This window comes from Crotalus tigris, unplaced genomic scaffold, assembly GCF_016545835.1.
Source record: "Crotalus tigris isolate CLP2741 ecotype Arizona unplaced genomic scaffold, ASM1654583v1 scf7180000017536.10889498, whole genome shotgun sequence".
Lineage (NCBI taxonomy): Eukaryota > Metazoa > Chordata > Lepidosauria > Squamata > Viperidae > Crotalus > Crotalus tigris.
Genome location: NW_024096460.1, coordinates 4,099,707 through 4,121,630, shown reverse-complemented (window position 1 = coordinate 4,121,630; position 21,924 = coordinate 4,099,707). Strand labels below are relative to the sequence as shown.

Here is a 21,924-nt window from a genome sequence, read left to right as displayed (position 1 = left end):
ATCAAATGACCCGAACTCTTAAATCTGATATCTAAATGATAATGGTTTCATGGCTCCCTGATTTTTCCACCATTCCTGACCTTTAAACTGACCTATTAAATGATTTAACTGAACTATTTTTCGAACAGAGAATGTTCAAACATGTTCAAACAGAGAATTATTTACAGCAGGATGAATGGTCAATGAATTTCTTCACAAAGTAATGAAAACATTCACTATTCCTATTTATAAACTAATATCCAGCACCTGGTAAACTTGTCTGATCTCAAAAAAGAGCTAATCAAGGTCAGATAAAAAGTGGGACATTACCTGGAAATGACAAAACTATAGACTACACTGGGGGGGGGGGAGGAGGGTGTTGAATAAACATCTTGGAAGGCTGGGTTTGCAAAGAGGTTGTGGGTCAATTAATCAGTGGAATGGCTTCCTTCCAGAAGTTGTGAATGCTGCAACACTGGAGGTTTTAAAGAAAAGATTGGACAACCAATTGTCTGAAATGGTATAGGGTTTCCTGCTTGACCAGGGTTTGGATTAGAAGACCTCCAAGGTCCCTTCCAACTCTGCTATTATGTTATTCTTTTACGAAGACAGTAGCAAACCAGTTCTGTTCACTGTCATGACAACTACATGGTTGTGTACATTCAGTTATCAGGACTTGGAGAAGACATTTTTTTTTCTGCATCACTTCAAGTCAAGAGAAGTAAACTCTTGCTTTTCTTTCTTTTTTTTGGTAAAAGTCTTTGCAAAATAAGAGTTAAGTATTAATTTGCAGTCTGGACAATGCTATTGCTATACAATGTGGTGAAACTGGTTCACTTTTCATATCAGCTTCATTACACAAACTTAGAAGTGATATTAATGTGGCCATACGTGTTTGTCCAGTATGTTCTATTGTGTTCTATATTTCTGTGTCTGGAACTGGGTAATGCCATCAAATATAGAAGTACAGTCCCAAATTAAAGAGTTTTGTTTTAATGCAGGGTCCCCGCACATATACAAAGGTATGCTGTGAGAATACCTCCTATGAAAAAGCTAGAGTTTAAAATCAATCCAGACTGAGCCATTTTCACACTAAGCATACCAACTCACTGCATGGTAATGATCAGACAAGATCCTTGTAAGCCACGGCAAAGGAAAGAAATTAATTTCCCATAGCTCCTCTAGATGTCTGCCTTTGGGAAAGACAAAAGCAACAATTCAGTTGTTTCATTTATATTATTCAGTACCAAAGAAAAAGCTGTTTCCGATACAATAGGGAGAATAACTTATGGGCAGATTGGCTAGGTATAATAAGAATATAACAGGAATTAAGATATATGAGGTGAAGCTGGGTTTTTTAAATGCCACAGTTTATGAAAGAACATGAACAATAGCTAAGAAAGCTTTGGGATAATTATTACTCCTTACTTTCTAAAATAGGATTATTATACAACAGGCATTGGACAAGATCCCCTTTATAGATGTTTCCTACGTTGTGAAACCCATTCCATCAGCAAAAGATAGTTTTATAGGATAGTCTGTCTGCTTTTGGAAACCATTCATGGCTTATCTAGGATCTGCTGACTGGACAAGGAATCTCAGTAAGGTACTTGGGCAACGGGAGTGCCATCACTAGAGTGTTTGGAACATTTTATGCTGTGAACTGCCCAGAATTGAGTTGCATCAAAATTGAAATAATTAATTCACTAATTTGCTCTTCTCTTCTTTCGCTGAATACTTCCTGCACTATTTTTCCTATTCCTCACTGACTACTCACAAAAGCTTTCAGCCTCCTGGCCTTTTATCTACGTATCCTCACCCATTAGGCCTACCTGTCTATCCTGCTACACTAATCGGATTATTTGTGTCTGGCAAATTATACAACAAAATCTTTTCTTCCTGTGTCACTATCTCCTCCATCACTGCCGCAATCATGAATCTGTCATTATGAAATTTATCTGCAGCCTTTCCCAAACTTAAGGAATCTGGATTTATACCCAGTGAGCTGTAGTAGTACTACTTAATTCTTTCCTAACGAATCAAGATTGATTATGTTTAACTATAGTTAGTTTTTTTGTAGCTTAGGCTCTTGTGCAAGACACAAGTGCCTTTTTTTAAAATGGCCTTTGCCTTCCAGTTAAAATGCTCTGAAAGAAGCCTGACAATTGCTCAATAAAATCCTGGTTTAGAAGCACCTTAAGGCAATTCATTACTCCCAGCTGCACTTTTCACCCAGTGCTCATTCCTGCTTTTGCTTGTAATGTTAACAGAATTAAACATTGTTAAACAAAAGCATTCTTGTGTCAACAATGCAAATAATCTAAACTTGTCAGAGTTGAAGTTTTGCATGGTCTATAGTCATGCAGTTCTTCCTGTCATGTGTTTCTGCCAGCCAAACATGCCAAGGATCAAGTTTAACAACATTGGCCCAGTTTTCTATTCACCTCCTTTTGGGATGTTCACACAATGAAAAATAGATTTGGCAATCATTTTTGTGTAACCACCGCTAAATATTTCTTATCATTTGCTCATGACAGGGATGCAAAAATGTCATTTACCCCAGACTCCTAGAGTTGGGGCCTCTGTTTTTTTTTTTGGGGGGGGGGGGTTAAAGCAAAATGGATAGCTTAAATCTTCCAACATTATGGGACATTCATTTCACTCCTTAAAATGCTTGACTCTCTTTTCCCCAAAGGCCCTTGGCCAATGTCAGCAATGCAGTCATCAATATATCATACTAATCTTAAGGTGACCTCAAGTGGAAATTGCATAGCTTTGATTTAGGATAGTGTTTCTCAATCTCAGTCACTTAAATATGTGTGGACTTGAATTCCCAGAATTCCCTAGCAAGCATTCTGAGAAATTCTGGGCATTGAAGTCCACACTCTACAATTTTCAAAGTTTGAGAAACATTGATTTAGAGAAAAAATGCATCTGAAATCTATGAGGTGGAGATTTTAAGTGCTTCTTCTAGATTGAAAGGAGTAAGTATACCATCAGCCTGCAAATGAAAGCAATTATTACAATATAGCTGAGTTGTTTCCTTTAAAGAATGTGAATAAAGAAGCTTTCCACTCACTTATTCCTCTGCCACCACAAGTAGACAATACATTTCACATAGCTGGAACTATATACGTATCTGATGTACTGATTAAAAGCTAGACTTGGGGTATTGGGAAGATTTGCTCTCACTGGTTAACATGTGCCAACCACTCTCTTTCAACCCAATCTCTCTCACTGAGTTGTTGAAGACAAATGGGAGGAGGTAGTGTTGTGGATGTGTGTGTGTGTGTGTGTGTGTGTGTGTGAGAGAGAGAGAGAGAGAGAGAGAGAGAGAGAGAGAGAGAGAGAGAGAGAGAGAATTGATAAATTAGCATGATGGTTTAGAGTTATAATTCCATCACATCTGGTGGGCATCAAGTCAAGAAAAGCAGTAAAAAAGTTAGATCTAAACATGGAATCAAATTTCTTTTCTTTTTCACTGACTTGACCTGAAATAGTTGCACAGAATGGCGGGCAATGCATATGACAGATCAGTCATCAGAACAGAATGTTGCATGGTTAGATCTACTGTCACAGCACTGATTAACTCTTGGAGAACTTGGGTGTGTCAAAGCAATGTGACTGGGCTTGGTCACTCCCAAATGAGTGATTCATGCTGTCAAAGCCAGCAGAGCCATCATGCTTGTCACAGACCCATCCAAGTAAGGACAAAGAAAGCAGGACTTACCTGTTTTGGGGGCCTGGAGCCCTACCAAATCTTCTATCAATTAGATTATGCTTTTTATAATGTATTATACTTTAAGGTATCAAGTGTATGTTTATACTGTTTCCTTATGTATTATTAAACAAGTGGTTGAAGATGAAAAAATATAAACACTTTACAAATTCAAAGAGTTATTTCCAATAACTACTTTTTCCTTTATTTTTTTGAACTGTCAGTGAAAATTAATTATGGGGTAGAAGTGGGACTGTACAAAATTTGGAGTCCCTTTCCTTGATTGAGAACATTTATAAAGGCTTTGCAAGGTGTCAGGAGATATCATAGTTCAATCAACTTGTTCCCAAATGGAAAAAATATAACAGAGAAAATGTAGATAGAAGAGGGCTTGTGTGAGGAGGAAGGAGATATTCAAGGGATTCAGTCTGACATGGAGTCCGAGAACATTAATAATGGGGTGAAAGAGCAAGTAGATGTCAGACGGAATGGCAACGACAGAAACGGAGTTTATGCAGCCAAAGAGAGGGAAATGGAAAGCAAGGGATGGGGAGAAAGGCTGAGAGTGCGCCCCCATAGAATGAGGGATGACAATTGGGGAACAAGTAAAGATCAGAAGAAGGAGGAAGGTAGGAGACACGGAGGTGTGAAGAGGGAACAACTTAGAGATACGAATGACAAAAAAAGGGGAGGAAAGAACCTCCCTAATTCAAGACAGTGGGAGGTAGAGGGGAATAATGACACACCCACAAGCAGTAAAAGCAAGAAAAGAGGAGTCATCAGTATGGGAGCCGTAATTAAAAAGCAGTTAAATCAATTAGGACCTAGGACAAGATCTAGGAGCCGTGTGCAAATGACGGCTCACCTATAAAGGCACTCTCCCACAGACCAGCATTAACCCTGACGATGTCAGAAGTATCTGACGAAAGCTTGGTGATCGGTGATGGTATTAAACTTTTATAGTTTATTATATTCCTGGTGTTCACGTTTTATTGGTAATTGACTATATATATATATATATTGCTGCTCGAAGCACGAAGCTGAAAACACCAGCCTGAAGATGACGAATGGGACTTCGTCGAAACGTCACCAAGACACTTTCAATTTTACGCGGGAGAAAACCCGAACAACCAAAGACCTACATATATATATATATATATATATATATATATATATATATATATATATATATATATATATATATATATTCTGAGGTTTTCACGGGTGTTTATATGTAGGTCTTTGGTTGTTCGGGTTTTCTCCCGCGTAAAATTGGAAGTGTCTTGGCGACGTTTCGACGAAGTCCCATTCGTCATCTTCAGGCTGGTGTTTTCAGCTTCGTGCTTTGAGCAGCAATGTGTGGTCTTAGCTGTTTCTTCCTTTTAACTGCCAGTGGGGGTATGAACTGATTGGGTGGGAGCTTGGCTGTGTTCTGATTGGGTGGAGGTGTGTTCTGGTTAGGGGCTTGGCTGTGCTCTGATTGGCTGGGGGAGTGTTCTGTTTGGTTGTGCTCAGGTTAGTCTGAGTTGCAGGGGGTTTAAGATTTTGGGTTGCCTTGCTATTTTTTGGCTTCGCGTTTGTGGTCGTGCCTCATCTTCATGGAGGGTGTCAGTTTGCTTCATGTATGGATTGGAGGGGTTTAAAGTGGCTAATGATGCAGCTCTGGTCTGGCTTCTGGTTTGTGGTCGTGCCTCATCATCGGTGTGGCTTTGGGTTTGCTTTTTGCGTGGATGTGTGGTGGTGACATCCTGTGTGGTTTTTGTGAGTGTGGGTCTGGTATCATTTTTTGTGTTAGGGAGTCGTTTGTCAATAAGGGCGGGTTTCCAAATGGCTGGTAGGCGGGAGGTATCATCTCGCTTGTTCATGCTGTGTGGGCGTTTTTCTATCTCGATGGCTTCTCTGATTATTCTGTTATTAAAAACGGCAAAGCCCTCCTCCCATACATAAAAGGCACCACAGACAGAATCAGTAAGATCCTCCACAAACACAACATCAAAACAGCATTCTGCACAAATAGAAAAATATCCACCATCCTTAGAAACCCCAAAGATAAAATTGAGTTAGAAAATCAAGGAGTATATGAAATCCCATGCACTGCTTGTCCCAACACATACATCGGACAAACCAATAGAAGAATAAGTGCACGCATTGAAGAACATAAGAACTCAGTCAAAAAAGAGGAACCAACATCTTCCCTGGTCCAACACCTTAAAGCCACAGGACATGAAATTGACTTTAAAAATACCAGAACCATTGCCAAAAGTGAACATTTTAATAACAGAATAATCAGAGAAGCCATCGAGATAGAAAAACGCCCACACAGCATGAACAAGCGAGATGATACCTCCCGCCTACCAGCCATTTGGAAACCCGCCCTTATTGACAAACGACTCCCTAACACAAAAAATGATACCAGACCCATACTCACAAAAGCCACACAGGATGTCACCACCACACATCCACGCAAAAAGCAAACCCAAAGCCACACCGATGATGAGGCACGACCACAAACCAGAAGCCAGACCAGAGCTGCATCATTAGCCACTTTAAACCCCTCCAATCCATACATGAAGCAAACTGACACCCTCCATGAAGATGAGGCACGACCACGAACGCGAAGCCAAAAAATAGCAAGGCAACCCAAAATCTTAAACCCCTCTGCAACTCAGACTAACCTGAGCACAACCAAACAGAACACTCCCCCAGCCAATCAGAGCACAGCCAACCCCCCAGCCAATCAGAGCACAGCCAAGCCCCTAACCAATCAGAACACACCTCCACCCAATCAGAACACAGCCAAGCTCCCACCCAATCAGTTCATACCCCCACTGGCAGTTAAAAGGAAGAAACAGCTAAGACCACACATTGCTGCTCGAAGCACGAAGCTGAAAACACCAGCCTGAAGATGACGAATGGGACTTCGTCGAAACGTCACCAAGACACTTCCAATTTTACGCGGGAGAAAACCCGAACAACCAAAGACCTAATATATATATATATATATATATATATATATATATATATATATATATATATATATATACATACATACATACATATGTGTGTGTGTGTGTGTGTGTGTTTTCTGAGGTTTTCGCAGGTGTTTGTATTTAGGTCTTTGGTTGTTCGGGTTTTCTCCCGCGTAAAATTGGAAGTGTCTTGGCGACGTTTCGACGAAGTCCCATTCGTCATCTTCAGGCTGGTGCTTTCAGCTTCGTGCTTCGAGGAGCAATGTGTGGTCTTAGCTGTTTCTTCCTTTTAACTGCCAGTGGGGGTATGAACTGATTGGGTGGGAGCTTGGCTGTGTTCTGATTGGGTGGAGGTGTGTTCTGATTGGTTAGGGGTGTGGCTGATTGGTTAGGGGCGTGGCTGTATATACAGCTACGTGCTAATAATTTTCTTTAATATATATCTATGGGATACTTTGAAACCTGTTTTGTAAAGTTCCATATAAACTGTGTTGATAGAAATTGTTTGCTATCCAGAAATACGGTTTATGTCAATGACTCTATCTTATTGAATTGATGGATGTTTACAAATAAATATTGGTTTTTCCCATCACAAAATTTATCTGATTTTCTGAATAATCCTAAATTCAAAGAAGAAGAAAAAGTAAACTTACTTGAAGTGATACCATGTAAACGGAGAGCCTGAAAAATAGCCATGTATTGCTGTCCTTCTTCCCTTTCCAAGAAGGCACATGTCTTGGGTAAACTAAAGAATCAAAATAATGGAGCAAAAGACTTGATTCAATGCCGACACAAACATTATCACTTCCTGAAACATTTCATTCTATAAACATTATTTTCTTCATGGAAAGCCTTTGCAATGCAGTGAAAAGTAAAATTCAAGGCAGACACACACACACACACACACACAAACACCTGCCTCAAGGCAAGGCACTATAAATAAGATGATGGGATAGATGCCCTTCCTTCAGCAACCCAATGGCCACTGGAAGCACGTCAACCTCAAAGTCTTCATTGTGCTGCAGCTCTGTTTTTTTAAAAAAATATGTAATTGTTTGTAATTCTTTAAACTCCCCAGGTTGTCATGGGAATTGTACAGGTGGTCCTCAACTAACGGTCACAATTCAGCCCAAAATTTATTTTGCTAAGTGAGACATTAGTTAAGTGAGTTTTGCCCATTTTATGACGTTTCTTGCCACATTTGTTAAGTGAAGCACTGCAGTTGTTAAGTTAGTAACATGGTTGTTAAGTGAATCCGGCTTCCCCCGTTGACTTTGCTTGTCAGAAGGTGGCAAAAGATGATCCCATGACTTTGGGTCACTGCAACCGTCATAAATGTGAGTCAGTTATCAAGCCTCTGAATGTAAATCACATGACCATGGGGATGCTGCAGTGGTCATAAGTGTGAAAAATGGTCATAATTCCCTTTTTTTCAGTGCCACTGTAACTTCGAATGGTCATCAAGCAAACCGTTGTAAGTGGAGGACTACCGGTATACAGATTGTGGCAAATACATAATAGCAATAGCACTTAGACTTATATACCACTTCATAGTTATTTTCCTAATTACAATGAGTAAACTGTACTCCAGATGCCTACATTTGAAATTGCTTCACTGGTTGGCTTATAATTAGCAATAGCAATAGCAATAGCATTTAGACTTATATACTGCTTCACAGTGCTTTTTTTGTAAAAAAAAAAAAAAAAAAAAAAAGGTGCCGGAACTCCGTTCTGAGCACTCTTATGACAAAAAAAAAAGCCCTGCTGCTTCACGGTGCTTTACAGCCCTCGCTAAGTGGTTTCCAGAGTCAGCATATTGCCCCCAACAATCTGGGTTCTCATTTGGAAAGATGGAAGGCTGAGTCAATCTTGAGCCCCATCAGCTCCATCAGAAACCATTTAGGCATGTTGTTCATCCCAGAGAAGCACGTGACCAACTTTCAGCTGCAACTCCAGAAAAAAGGCCATTCAGGATTCTGAAGGTTCAGAAGCCCAGGGGGGGGCTTTGCTTCCAGTGAGATATTAGAATTAGACTACCTTCATTGTCTCCTTAGACTGCCTCACTATACCCAATGACAGGGTTGGTTCTAAGAAGAGTAAGAACTTCCCCTAAACAAGAGACTGTGGGAAGGAAAGTGGAAGGAAAGTGACCATATGACACAAAAGGAAACTGACCACATAACACAAAAACATAACATCTAAACTCTGACTCACTAGCTTCATCAGTTTAATTGGCTTGTTGTGAAAACTACAAAACCAAACGCTGCCTAGTCGGTGGAAAGCAGAAACAAATGCCTCTGGGCTCAGAATCCCATCAGAGAAGGAGAGAAGGAAAGGTAAGTAACTCAACTCTTACTTTAATGCAATAGTAAATTGTGGTTTATTGTTGTATTTATTCCCAGCCAAGACTTACACGTGTGTTTCTATACTGTATTAACATTGACTGGTCTGTCAAAATTTGATACGCAATATGGAAAGCTTAATCTGGTAATAAAGCTCAGAAAGATTATGTGCAAGGTGCCTCAAAGATTGCTCCAAAGGTTGAATCGATTCTTAACTGGAGGTAATATCTAACCAGCCATTTAGGTGGTTATATAATGATTAATAAAAGCTAAACGCCTCATTTCAAGGCTCAGGCTTTGCCAATGCGGAAGAAAGGAGCAGCCCTGAGTTGGTAGACTAAACAAAGCTGTCAAAGGTTCACCGATCTAAGCTTGGGTAGGGTTTGATAAACAAATCAAAATTTTCAGATAGTGGAATTAAAGATTTCTATACTATTCCTCAAGCAAGTCTTTTCTGCATCATTTCATACAAACATGTCTAGATGGTCTTGTTATCTAAAGTGTGTTTAAAACACTAAAAAAAGTCTATCATCAAGTTCTTTTAAAAAAAAAATAACTCTGAAGAATGCACTTGATTTTTTTTTTCCTGACAATGTGGTACAGAAGAGTATGGCCTGAACAAAGTCTGAGGCAGCTGTTAGTAAAACATGAACTTAGTCTGGAAAGACAGAAAAGAAGTGAAGAAGAAATTTGAGGTTGGCCCGCTTTCCCTCTCTTTGGTAGCAGAGGGAGGGGAAGAGAAACTGGGTCACACTTTTAAGATTCTGTTGTTGTAGCTTACATCCAGTACAGGTAGTCCTCGGCTTAGAACAGTTCATTAAGTGACCGTTCGAAGTTACAACGGCACTGAAAATCGTGACTTCTGACCATTTTTCACACTTATGACCGTTGCAGCATCCCCATGGTCACGTGATTTACATTTGGATTCTTGACAACAGACTCATATTTATGACGGTTGCAATGCTCCGGGGTCCCGCGATCCCGTTTTGCAACCTTCTGACAAGCAAAGTCAATGGGGAAGCCAGATTCATTTACTAACAACTGCAGTGGTTCACTTAACAAATGTGACAAGAAAAGTGAAATGGGGCAAAACTCACTTAACAGATTTCTCACAGCCACATAAATTTCAGGCTCAGTTGTGGCCGTAAGTTGAGGACTACCTGTAATGAAGAATTCTTGTATTTCTTGTATCTGTTTCCTAATATGATCTGCCTCAGAGATCTGACAGACAACTTCAAGTGCCCATTGCAAGGGAGGAAGGGACTATGGAACTATCAAACTGATAATATTTGCTTTTGAACTGCTGATCACCATCTGTCCCCTCAGACATGTCACCAGTGTTGGGATTCAGGCAGTTTGCACCACTTTAGCAGAACCAGTAGCTAATTTTTTGTTGCCCAGGCCCAGAATGGACTTCCAGAAGGGGCATCTACTGAGATAACCAGTTGTTCACATATTTGAATCCCACCACTGCATGTTACCACTAACTTTAGTAGGTTCAAAAACCATCTGACATAGTAACTGAGGTAACTGAATATAGAATTACAAACCTGAAGTTTCTTTGGGCTTCTAGGATGAATTCTCCAGTACACAACTTGTACTCTTTTTAAATATCTCTCCCCTTTTGTTTACTGATCTTTCCTACCTCTTGCTTTCAATTAGTTAGTAACTAAAAGCTACTTAGTTGTTAGGTGTCTTCCAATGTTATTTCAACCAAGGTATTATCAACAGAACCTCTAAAACTGCAGCCATTCATAAAAGAAACTCTGAAGGCAGTTTATCTCTTCGTTTCATCTAATGACTTTTTGGGAGTTCATTTGCAGCTTTGCTTGATTTATTTGAAACAATTTTTATATTTTATTTTATAGATGCAAGGCATCCAGAAGTAAGCTCACTGAATACTAAAAAAAAAAAAAAAAATAAATGCAACGTGTCATTACAAGGTCAGAAATAAATCAGCCGCCCGTTGCTATAGTTGACTTCAAAAGGCTAAAAGGAACTCAGAAACAGTTTTCTTCTACTTTAAACAATAGTTCATTTCCAGTTCCAAAGCATATGCATTGAAACCAACTGCCTTCACTGAAATTATCACAATGCCCCTTATCTGAATTTAACTCATTATTTAAACACAACATATTTCGCCTCGTAATTTTGGAAAAATATTCTCCTGAGTTCTGCCAACATCTGTTTGACTATTTTAGTTTATTTTTGCTCAAGCATTCTCTTTGTAGAATACAGTATGTGCGAACTTCACACCTTTTCTCCACTATCATATACAAATATTAGTAATAAATATATTTAATGATTGACAGTCAATTTATTTTTAAAAAAGACAAATGAGAACATGTACATATGAGCTTGGGTTCAAACTTTGCTTCTTGGAGAAGAATAAATCTTCTCTCTCACAGACACACAGATGCACATTCCAATCACGGCAGTTGGGAAATCTTGAAATGAGGATATATTGTGAAATTGTAGATCAGGGATTAATAATCTTTTTGGATTTAGGGTCCATAGCTTTAGCTCACAGAGTGAGACTGAGTTCATATATCACCCAAAGTCATAGTTTGCTAAATCTTAATTTGTAATGAATGTTAAATTACACCTGTATGGGTTCAAATAAGTGGCTAAATCAAAACCAGCAAGGCATATTTTAGCGTGGCATGATACATCTATCTTGTGCTTCCTAGCCAAGTCCATTTTTGCTTTTGAAAAACAGTTGATGAGATATGAGAATTTGAGATCATGCTAAGGTTTAGAAGAGGGGTGAGGAACGATGGCCCTTTTATGACATGAGCTTCAGCTCCCAGAATTCTTGAACTAGGAGCCACAAGTTACAAAGGGACTATTGTTCCCCACCTCTGGTTTAGAATCAAGTTATAGCTGGACTTCATTCATTCTGGACTTGTAAGGAAGTTTCATTCTTTTTCCTTTCTAGGAGAACCTTGAAATAGATCAAGAAATAGTCCTAAGAGCAGTACTTTGGTACAGTTGATTTTAAAACTAGGAAACTGGTTTTGCAACCAAGTCCTAAATAATAATAAACTAGCCACTGTATTCACAGAATGTAGCTTTAAAATATTTTTTCAGACGTTCTGTTGAATACCTTTTTTTCAATTGATTGTGAATAATTCAATTGTCAGGGTATCAGAGAAATCCAACAAAGCAGACATGAAGAAGTACAAAGAAGGAATACAAGGCTCATACAATTCAACTGAGTAAGTGATGACAGAAATCATCATTACACAAACACGTACGCCCTTATATTACATATTGGCATGTAAATATGCAGTAATGCTATCTTGGTGTCACTGTGGTTTGATGAAGAGGCTGCTAACTAATGATTGAAAATAATCTTTAAATGGCCTGGAAACAGGAAATTGACTTCAGAAAGTAGGCAGACTACTCAATAGCTGGGACATATACTATAACAGAGATGGCATTGTAGAAACATTTGGCTAGCTAGCATTGGAAACAGGATGCCGCATTAAATGGACTTTGGCATTGACTTAGCAGAACTCTTCTTTATGTTCTCAGAGTCATGCTGAACATTAATTCTGAACTTAGCCTGATTTTAAAATAGAGCTGTGATGTGGCAGAGGAGGCTTCTGTTGGAAAGAAATGCAAACACAGACCTCCTTTAGGCACTCTGGAATGAGTTCAGTTGTATGGTTCTTTGGAAACTGGCCAGTAACTGGGAATTGGCTGAGATTTCCAGTGCAAGAAATCTCTTGCAGCTGTTTCCACGAACTGTGTAAGGAACTGTTATAAAGTAGCAGAAAGCTACTTGGTATCTCCTGTGGCTGCTAAACAATGTGAAGCTTTGTGTATCTGCTTCTTCTCTTTGTCTATGGCAACCTAAGCCAAATACTTTGACTTGATTCTACAATTCTCTTTGCCAGACTTTTTTTGTACACACAGAAGCATTTGCACCTACTATTCACAGGAATAACAGGTAATAAACAAAAAGCCTCCTGGTTATTCTCAGGATAACCTTTTAGGAAGGGTTGAACTGTATAGCAGAGGTCTTCAAACCTGGCCCTTTTATGACCTGTGGACTTCAACTCCCAGAATTCCTCAGCCAGCATGCCTGGCTGACCAATTCTGGGAGTTGAAGTCCACAAGTCATAAAAGGGCCAAGTTTGAAGACCTCTGCTGTATAGTAATGGCATGGTTTTTAAAAGACTCCAGTCTCAGTATGTTTTACCCTCTAACCACAATAAAGCAAGGACAAAAGCATTCTGAGAATGAAAATCAGACCTTTTTTTGGCAGGGTAAGAAAATGTTCATGAAGATGGATTTTGAAATAATCCATTTTTAATCAACTGCAGTCACTGGATTTATGCATGCATAACTCTGGTTTCAATATGATATCTGTGACTGGAAGTTGTATTAAAATAAATAGGAATCACTGCCAGAGTAAAAGAAATTAGATTTACTCTTGAGAAGCATCTTTAGCATGCTAGGGAAATTATAATGAGTCCTACTGATACCTTTATCTCTATTGGTTTGTTTTCTGTTAGCTTTGCTTAATTTTGGTTGACATAATAAAATTGCAGCAAGACCTAGATTAGCAAAAGAATAAACTTCTAAAGTACTGTCTACATGTATATATTTCACATGGCTTAATAAGCAAGTGTTACATGATCTATTTTTCTCCTTTTCAGATATGTCAATCTGAAGCATGTTACAGAAGATTTTATTAAGCTGACAGAATATAAATCCGTGAATGACAAAACTGTTTAAATTTCAATAAGCTTAAATGAGATGGTTAAGAGGATGGATTTCTGGCTAGAGAGTCAATTAATCAGCTATTTTGAAAGGCAATTGCCTTTAAAACACAGATTGCTTAACCACATCATCTTAATGTATTGTGTACATTATATTAAATGTAACCTGTGGAAGACTGAGTTTATGCATCACATTCATCCTGCGCACGTGCATAGGCTGCAAATGCCCTTATTTTCAGAAATCTTTTGATAGAACGAGTGCTTCTCAGGTCAAGCTAATAAACAGTGATTCATCTAGGCCTTTAGCTCATTCCTATCTCTTGGTGAAAAAGGCAGGGCTGGGGTGGGGGGGGAGGAGATAAAAAAGAAGAGAATTTTATATTCAAGACATGGGAACTCAGTTTTGATTCCAACAGTGATTTCTTTATAGTGGTCCATGACTCACAGGAAAGAATGGTTCATGGGATAGGACCAGCAGCGTTAAGACAGTCTTTTCTTTTTTTCTTTTTCTTTTTTTTTTTTAAATTAACCTAAACCACAAAAAGAGTATTTCGCAAGCCAGGCTGGAAATCTTTCATGTCTGAAGCTGAATTTGTCTCACTTCTGGGAATTCTGTTTGGGTCATGAAGGGACATGAAAAGGACGACCTGCTGGCTCTCTGCCTTAGCAACAGCAGATGCAGCTTAAGGGGCCGCTAATTCTCTATATGATGTTTGACTGGGATCAGGAGGACGTAGGTTCAGCTTTAAAACATAGGGGGAGATTTCTGCAGGGGGCCAGGGATGCCCTGTAGGCCACCTTCCAACTCTTATTAGTCATTTATTTGAGGCCAGCTCTCTTTCATAGCCCAACTGATACCACAGAACTTTTGAGAAATATAATAAGGTAGCCCGTTTAGAACTCCCATTTAGAATAATTTGTATACTGATGGGAAACTAAATTTAAATAAGAGCTTGAAAAACAGGATCTACATTAATTCAGTAAGAAGACCTTAATTGCAAATACAACTGAAATATAAGCTGGTTAGAAAAGATTTGTTGTTGTTGTTAATTGCGAAGTCGTGTCCGACCCATCGCGACCCCATGGACAACATTCCTCCAGGTCTTCCTGTCCTCTACCATCTTCTGGAGTCCATTTAAATTCACACCTACTGCTTCAGTGACTCCATCCAGCCATCTCATTCTCTGTCGTCCCCTTCTTCTATTGCCCTCAATCTTTCCCAGCATTAGGCTCTTATCCAGTGAATCCTTCCTTCTCATTAGGTGGCCAAAGTACTTGAGTTTCAACTTCAGGATCTGGCCTTCTAAAGAGCAGTCGGGGTTGATCTCTTCTAGGACCGACCGGTTTGAACGCCTTGCAGTCCAAGGGACTCGCAGGAGTCTTCTCCAGCACCACAGTTCCAAGGCCTCAATTCTTTTGCGCTCAGCCTTTCTTATGGTCCAACTTTCACAGCCATACATTGCAACTGGGAAAATCATGGCCTGGACTATGCGCACTTTTGGTGGCAGGGTGATGTCTCTGCTTTTTAGAATGCTGTCTAGATTTGCCATAGCTTTCCTCCCCAGGAGCAAGCGTCTTTTAATTTCTTGGCTGCAGTCTCCATCTGAGGTGATCTTGGATCCCAGAAAAATAAAATCTGTCACTACCTCCATTTCTTCCCCATCTATTTGCCAGGAATTGAGAGGGCCGGATGCCATGAGTTTGGTTTTCTTAATGTTGAGTTTCAAGCCAACTGTTGCACTCTCCTTCTTCACCCGCATCAAGAGGCTCTTTAGTTCCTCTTCACTTTCTGCCATTAGAGTGGTAGCATCTGCATATCTTAGGTTGTTGATATTTCTCCCGGCAATCTTAATTCCAACTTTTGATTCATCTAGCCCTGCCTTTCTCATGATGTGCTCTGCATATAAGTTAAATAGGCAGGGTGACAGTATACAGCCTTGCCGGACTCCTGTTCCAATTTTGAACCAATCAGTGGTTCCGTGTTCGGTTCTCACTGTTGCTTCTTGACCCGCATATAGGTTTCTCAAGAGACAAATGAGATGGTCTGGTACTCCCATCTCTTGAAGAACTTGCCACAATTTGTTGTGATCCACACAATCAAAGGCTTTTGCATAGTCAATGAAGCAGAAGTAGATGTTTTTTCTGGAACTCCCTAGCTTTCTCCATGATCCAGCGTATGTTGGCAATTTGATCTCTAGTTCCTCTGCCTCTTCGAAATCCTGCCTGTACTTCTGGTAGTTCTCGATCCACATACTGCTGGAGTCTAGCTTGTAGATTTTAAGCATAACTTTACTAGCATGTGAAATGAGTGCAATGGTGCGATAGTTTGAACATTCTTTGGCATTGCCTTTCTTTGGAATTGGAATGTAAACTGACCTTTTCCAATCCTGTGGCCACTGTTGAGTTTTCCAAATTTGCTGTCAAATTGAGTGTAGCACTTTTACTGCATCGTCTTTTAAGATTTTGAATAGCTCATCTGGAATACTGTCACCTCCACTAGCTTTGTTGTTGCTCAGATTTTCTAAGGCCCATTTCACTTCACATTCTAGGATGTCTGGTTCGAGGTCAATGACCATCTCATTGTGGTTATCTGTGATGTTAAGCTCATTCTTGTATAGTTCTTCTGTGTAGTTTTGCCATCTCTTCTTAATCTCTTCTGCCTCTGTTAGGTCCCTGCCATTTTGGTCCTTTATCATGCCCATCTTTGCATGATACGTTCCCTTCATATCTCCAATTTTCTTGAAGAGATCTCTGGTCCTCCCTATTCTGTTGTTTTCTTCTATTTCTTTGCACTGTTCATTTAAGAATGCATTCTTATCTCTTCTAGCTACTCTCTGGAATTCTGCATTCAATTGGGTGTATCTTTTTCTTTCTCCTTTGCCTTTCGCTTCCCTTCTTTCCTCAGCTATTTGCAAAGCTTCCTGAGACAGCCATTTTGCTTTCTTGCATTTCTTTTTCTTTGGGATGGTTTGAGTTGCTACCTCTTGTACAATGTTGCGAACTTCCATCCATAGTTCTTCAGGCATTCTGTCTATCAGATCCAGTTCCTTAAATCTATTTGTCACCTCTACTGTATATTCATCAGGAATATGATTTAGTTCATACCTGAGTGGCCTAGTGCTTTTCCCTACTTTTTTCAATTTAAGCCTAAATTTTGCAACGTTAGAAAAGATGTTATATATTATTGTTATTTGTATAAACACTAGAAAAATGTCTATATCTAATTTTGTATGCATCGATAGTACCAAGAACTGTATTTGCTTAATATTGGTAAAATGACAATATTACTGGAAGAAGAGAGGATCAAGGCATTCTAACATGTTAACTATGGAATTATAGAAATTAATCACCATTAATTATTGTTAAATATGTGAACCCAGACAACACATTGTTTACTAAACACCAAAGGTTCTTACTGTAAAAAAAAAATCAATAACATATATATATATAAAAAGAACTTCTGTTAAAGACCACATTGGATTTGGGAATTTCATATCATTGCATAGTGGTTATGGCTTAAAGAAGTCTCCTGCTTCTTTTTCCCTTCCATCTCTGCTTTTCCACTTGTAATAGGCTAGAACTCCTGCAGTTTTGCCAAATGACAGCTTGCTAGCAGAGGACTGTTGAATTTACGCTGAGAGCTGCAGGAAATCAGGCCTAAACCAAGTTGCCCAAGACTGCTTTTGAGGAAGGTTATGGTCCATGTAAGAAAAACATACCTGCTAAAATATGTGAGGATAGTATTATAAGATGGGATTATCTGAATTTTGGGATTTTGCTGCAGGAATACCCAGTATAGTGCAGTTCTCAAGAGGCAGAATTCATTGATGGTAAACAACCTGGCAAAAGAGGAAATATTAATCAATTAGTTACATTTTGAAGTAAAATTTTTAAAGAGCAGTCATTTTAAGACATGGGAAAAACATTTAATCTTAAGTATTTCCCTTTAATAATGTTTTCAAAAGTTCTGTTACTTCAAATGCATGTAACATACTTCAGCATATTAATTACTGTCTGATCTGGCAGATAATGATTGTAATTCCCAAAAAAGCAAGTGATATGGCCCAGTGTTTGCAAAATGCCAAGTTTAATAGCTGCCAAAGGCACAAACTTTTTTTTAAAAAAACAATTTTAACCTTTGAAATAGAGCAATTAAGATTAACATCGATGCTATTTCAGGCTTCAGTAGGTGCAGGGACCAACTTTAACAAGGAAGAAGTCCAGAGCACTTGGTTTATGTTACAGTTTAAATGTGAGAGCCCCATCCAAAATCTAGATCAGTGTTTCTCAACCTTGACAACTTACGATGGGTGGACTTCAAGTCCCAGAATTCTGAGAGTTGAAGTTCACCCATCCTAAAGTTGCCAAGGTTGAGAAATACTTGTCTAGAATATTGTGATGATTACTTCTAATCTATAAAAATATTATCAACATATTAGCAGTCAGGTATAGCTTTGTTTTAAAAGAAAACATAAAGCTCAAGGTTGACTCAGCCTTCCATCCTTTTGAGGTCGGTAAAATGAGGACCCAGATTGTGGGGGGCAATATGCTGATTCTGTAAACTGCTTAGATAGGACTGTAAAGCACTATGAAGCAGTATATATGTGCTATTTCCTGTATTTTTAATAAGAATCTCCACTGGATTGCTTGTATAATATCTACTGTCTAATCAAGGCAAGTCTTGGCAACTACTATGTTTCCCTGAAAGTAAGACCTACCCCAAAAGTAAGCCCTAGCTTGAGTTTTGGGGGTGGACCTAATATAAGCCCTACCCTGAAAGTAAGACCTACTTAAGAACCCGTGCAGCCTGCCACCTGCCAAAAGGTCAATCAGTCAATTCCAGCTTCCACTAAATGATTGATTGAACTTTTTTTTTTTTAATCCCACAAACTTCTTTTGTTTGTGGGACTCCACACCGTGGTAGAGGAATGCGACGGAGGAATGCGATGGAGCTGGAAATCAGATAAGCAAAGAAATGATTGGGGGAAGCAAGGGCATCTGGGCGGTGGTGGGGCAAGCTCTCCAGCTCTGCGGCGATAGAAAAATGCAATGGAGATGGAAAGCAGGTACCAAGGCGAACTCCCTAGGTGCGCCTGGTGCTGAAATGCCTGCCCAGGCCCACCGGAGGAAAGCCGGCATCTACCGGCACTTACGGTAAATGCAGTGGCATTCCGGCTCTGGCGGAGAAGGGGCAGTCGGCATGGGTGCTGACAGCAGGATGGCTTCTCACTAACGGCAGGATGCCCACTCTCTTCCTGACCCTCTGGCGCTCCACCTGCAACTTTGGCCCTGGACAGCTGCCTCCTTGCTCACCTCTTGGATGGGCCACCCCAGCCCAGTAAGGTGGCCCTCCCAGCATCCCCAGGGCAAACGTTCCCTACTCTGCCTGGAGGAGCATTGGCCTGGCCATCCCTGCCTTGGCACCCTTCCTGCTGCTCCCACTGCCCAGCACAGCCACCCCAGGGCTACAGGGGCTGGCCTGGCACGGGAAGGGCACACTTGACACCCCGCCCGAACTATGTTATATGGTATCTTTACCATATTGTAGTTGATCCACCACCACACTTTGAGGTTGGCCCATCACCGTCACACTGCGTCTACATCCCATGCAGGCCATGACATGCCACGCTTGTGTGCTCGTCACCTGCTGGTAATATAAGACCTATCCTGAAAATAAGCCCTAGTGCTTATTTCAGAGCCCAAAAGAAAATAAACTGGGTCTTATTTTCGGGGAAACAAGGTAGTTGCTTCTCTCCATGGCCCTCATCGTACCCACAAAATAAATTTTACAAGAAGAGATGAGGCTGGGGAATTGTCAGAATAACATTACATAACCTAAGAAGACAGAGGCTTTTCAAGTACTGGCAAGAAAATTTGAAAAGAACAGCTCTTAAAACTTTGAGGGAAGAAGCTAATTGCTTTCTGAGAAGGATGAAATTAATGAAAGGCTCAGATAAGACAAGAGTCTGTTCAAAGATTAGAAGTGTGGAAAATGTCGGCAACTTTCAGCAACAATTTGGAAATGAAACACTTTGGTTACAAAACTCATTAGGAAAATTGAGAATTTGAGCAAATGTAACCTGTCACCTGTTTGCTATATATAGCTCTCCAGCTGACCAACACCTTTGTCTGGAAAGATATATTCAAGACTCATGCTACATAAATACTTGGTGATTTATAGCCCTTAGAAGCCTCCAATATGCACAGAGGGATGGGAAAAGAAAGCTAAAAATGGATAATTATACACTGATCATTCATTTCTCTTTTTCTGCCCTGTGTCAATTTTCATTTCTTATTAAGAAGCTCCAATCTTATAAGATGAGGAAAAATAGACTATATTGAAGGGGGGGGGCACTGGCAGATGTTCACTTTTTTAGTGTTACTATTTCTACAACAACAACAGCAACAAATATTTCCAAGAAATATGCATGGAAAGTGGGAATATAAGACCATTTAGCCACCTAGCTTCACTATTCACAATGATCAGATTCAATCATTCATTACCTGGTGAATCAGATCATAATAATCAGATTTGAAAGATTCCGTTAATATAGCCAACATGGATAAAAGTAACCTTCCGGTTACTTGGTCTGATCTACTAGTGGGACGAGTTTGACTCTGCTGTACCTCCTTTCTCCTTAATCTCTACATCCGTACAAGTAAGGTAGTTAACAGCTACCTATATAATCATGAAATCATTGCTAAGTGAGGATTGATTTTTATACGTACACAAACATTTGCATTTTATGCTGCTATTTTATATTTGCTAAAACTGTGCTTGCATTTTACACCCCTACGATGTTGTCCTTGATTAATGATGATAATTGAAGCCAGAATTTCCATTGGCAAGCAATGCAGTTACAAAGCTCAATGTCACATGACTGCATTGCTTAGTGATGGCAATCCCAGCAGTCCCCATTGCCATTTCTTGAGGATAATGGGTCACTAAGTCAGCTGCCAGGTTTTAACAATCAAAATCAGAAGGGAAGTTGATAGGAAGTTGCAAGTCCCAGGTGGCTTGCACCAGGTGAGCAGGAAGATAAGTGGTGCTCAGTTTAGCCATTTCAGACCCAGGGTGGCTACTGCTGGATGGCAGACTGTGCATGGGCAATTGCAGCAACATACATAATTTGGGCCTGGGGGTGCCTGCTGTTGGGTGGGGATGTGTCTATAGGTCAGTGGTGGCGAACCTGTAGCACGTGTCTGTGGGCACGCGTGCCATGCCCCGGAGATGGCAACTGTCCTCTTCAACCAGCCACCCGCTAACTTGCTGAGGTCCCACATGGCCAGATGCATCCCAGCACCCATGCACTTGCTGGCCTCTGTATGGTGTCAGGCAGCAGCCGCCCCGGCCCCTGCTTCGCCTTGCCTTGCAACAATGGCACCCCCACCACACCCTGCCTCGTCTTGCCTCATCTCACCCCACAGGATGAGTCTCCTGCCCACCACCCCACCAACCAGAGACCCCCTGGATCTCCCCCAACCCTGTCCACACTCCCAGGCATCTCTCTCCACATCGAGCTGGCCACACCCACCCTGGTCACACCCACCCATCTGCCATGACCACCGTAGCCATGCCCATCCAATGGGCCACACCCACCAAGCGGGCCACGCCCACCCTGCACCCAGCGATATATAAGTGGATTTTGGGTTGCAGTTTGGGCACTCGGTCTCTAAAAGGTTTCCCATCACTGCTATAGGTGCTTGCATCAGCATGCACAAAGGATTTCAGGCCTGGAGGTGGTTGCTGCCAGGCAGGGGAGACTTACTGAAGCAACTTACAACCTTTCTTACATTATCTAGATCACGGGTGTCAAACCTGCCGCGTCACATGATGTGTCGTGACGTATTGTGACCTTTTTTACATTGCCAGAGCTGGGGTGGGTGCGGCCTCCATATGATGCAACCGGCCCACAGATTGGCAGTTTGACACCCCTGATCTAGATGGACCTTTACCAAATCTAAGAAGACCACACCTGTATTCAGGAACCCTTCCTTTTAGTCAAGTACTTTCTGACCTTGGAGATTTAAGCACTTTCTGTAGCAGCTCCAGTGGCAGGTCCCGCAGACATATCTGGGAGCCAAGCTGTGGGACAAGATTTACCTCAGTCCATCTTTCACAGGCAGTGATCAAGAAAGGTTGCTTATACTGTTTCAAAAGTGGGGAGAAAAAGTGAAGTTAAAGA

General features: G+C 40.5%; 1 protein-coding gene across 4 annotated transcripts in view; it reads right to left on the bottom strand.

The window, feature by feature from the left end:
* The window catches only part of BTBD16 (BTB domain containing 16), a 42,506-nt gene that overhangs the window by 4,908 nt on the left and 15,674 nt on the right, over positions 1 to 21,924 (bottom strand). For 3 of the 4 annotated variants that reach the window (XM_039337034.1, XM_039337203.1, XM_039337294.1), the window contains exons 10-13: positions 21,757 to 21,887; positions 17,458 to 17,577; positions 7,320 to 7,411; positions 1,090 to 1,172 (exon numbers count right to left, since the gene is read on the bottom strand). In XM_039337034.1, the coding sequence (XP_039192968.1) occupies positions 1,090 to 1,172; positions 7,320 to 7,411; positions 17,458 to 17,577; positions 21,757 to 21,887 (426 nt within the window). The remainder of the gene's footprint in view (positions 1 to 1,089; positions 1,173 to 7,319; positions 7,412 to 17,457; positions 17,578 to 21,756; positions 21,888 to 21,924) is intronic. The other variant, XM_039337121.1, reaches the window with a different exon arrangement.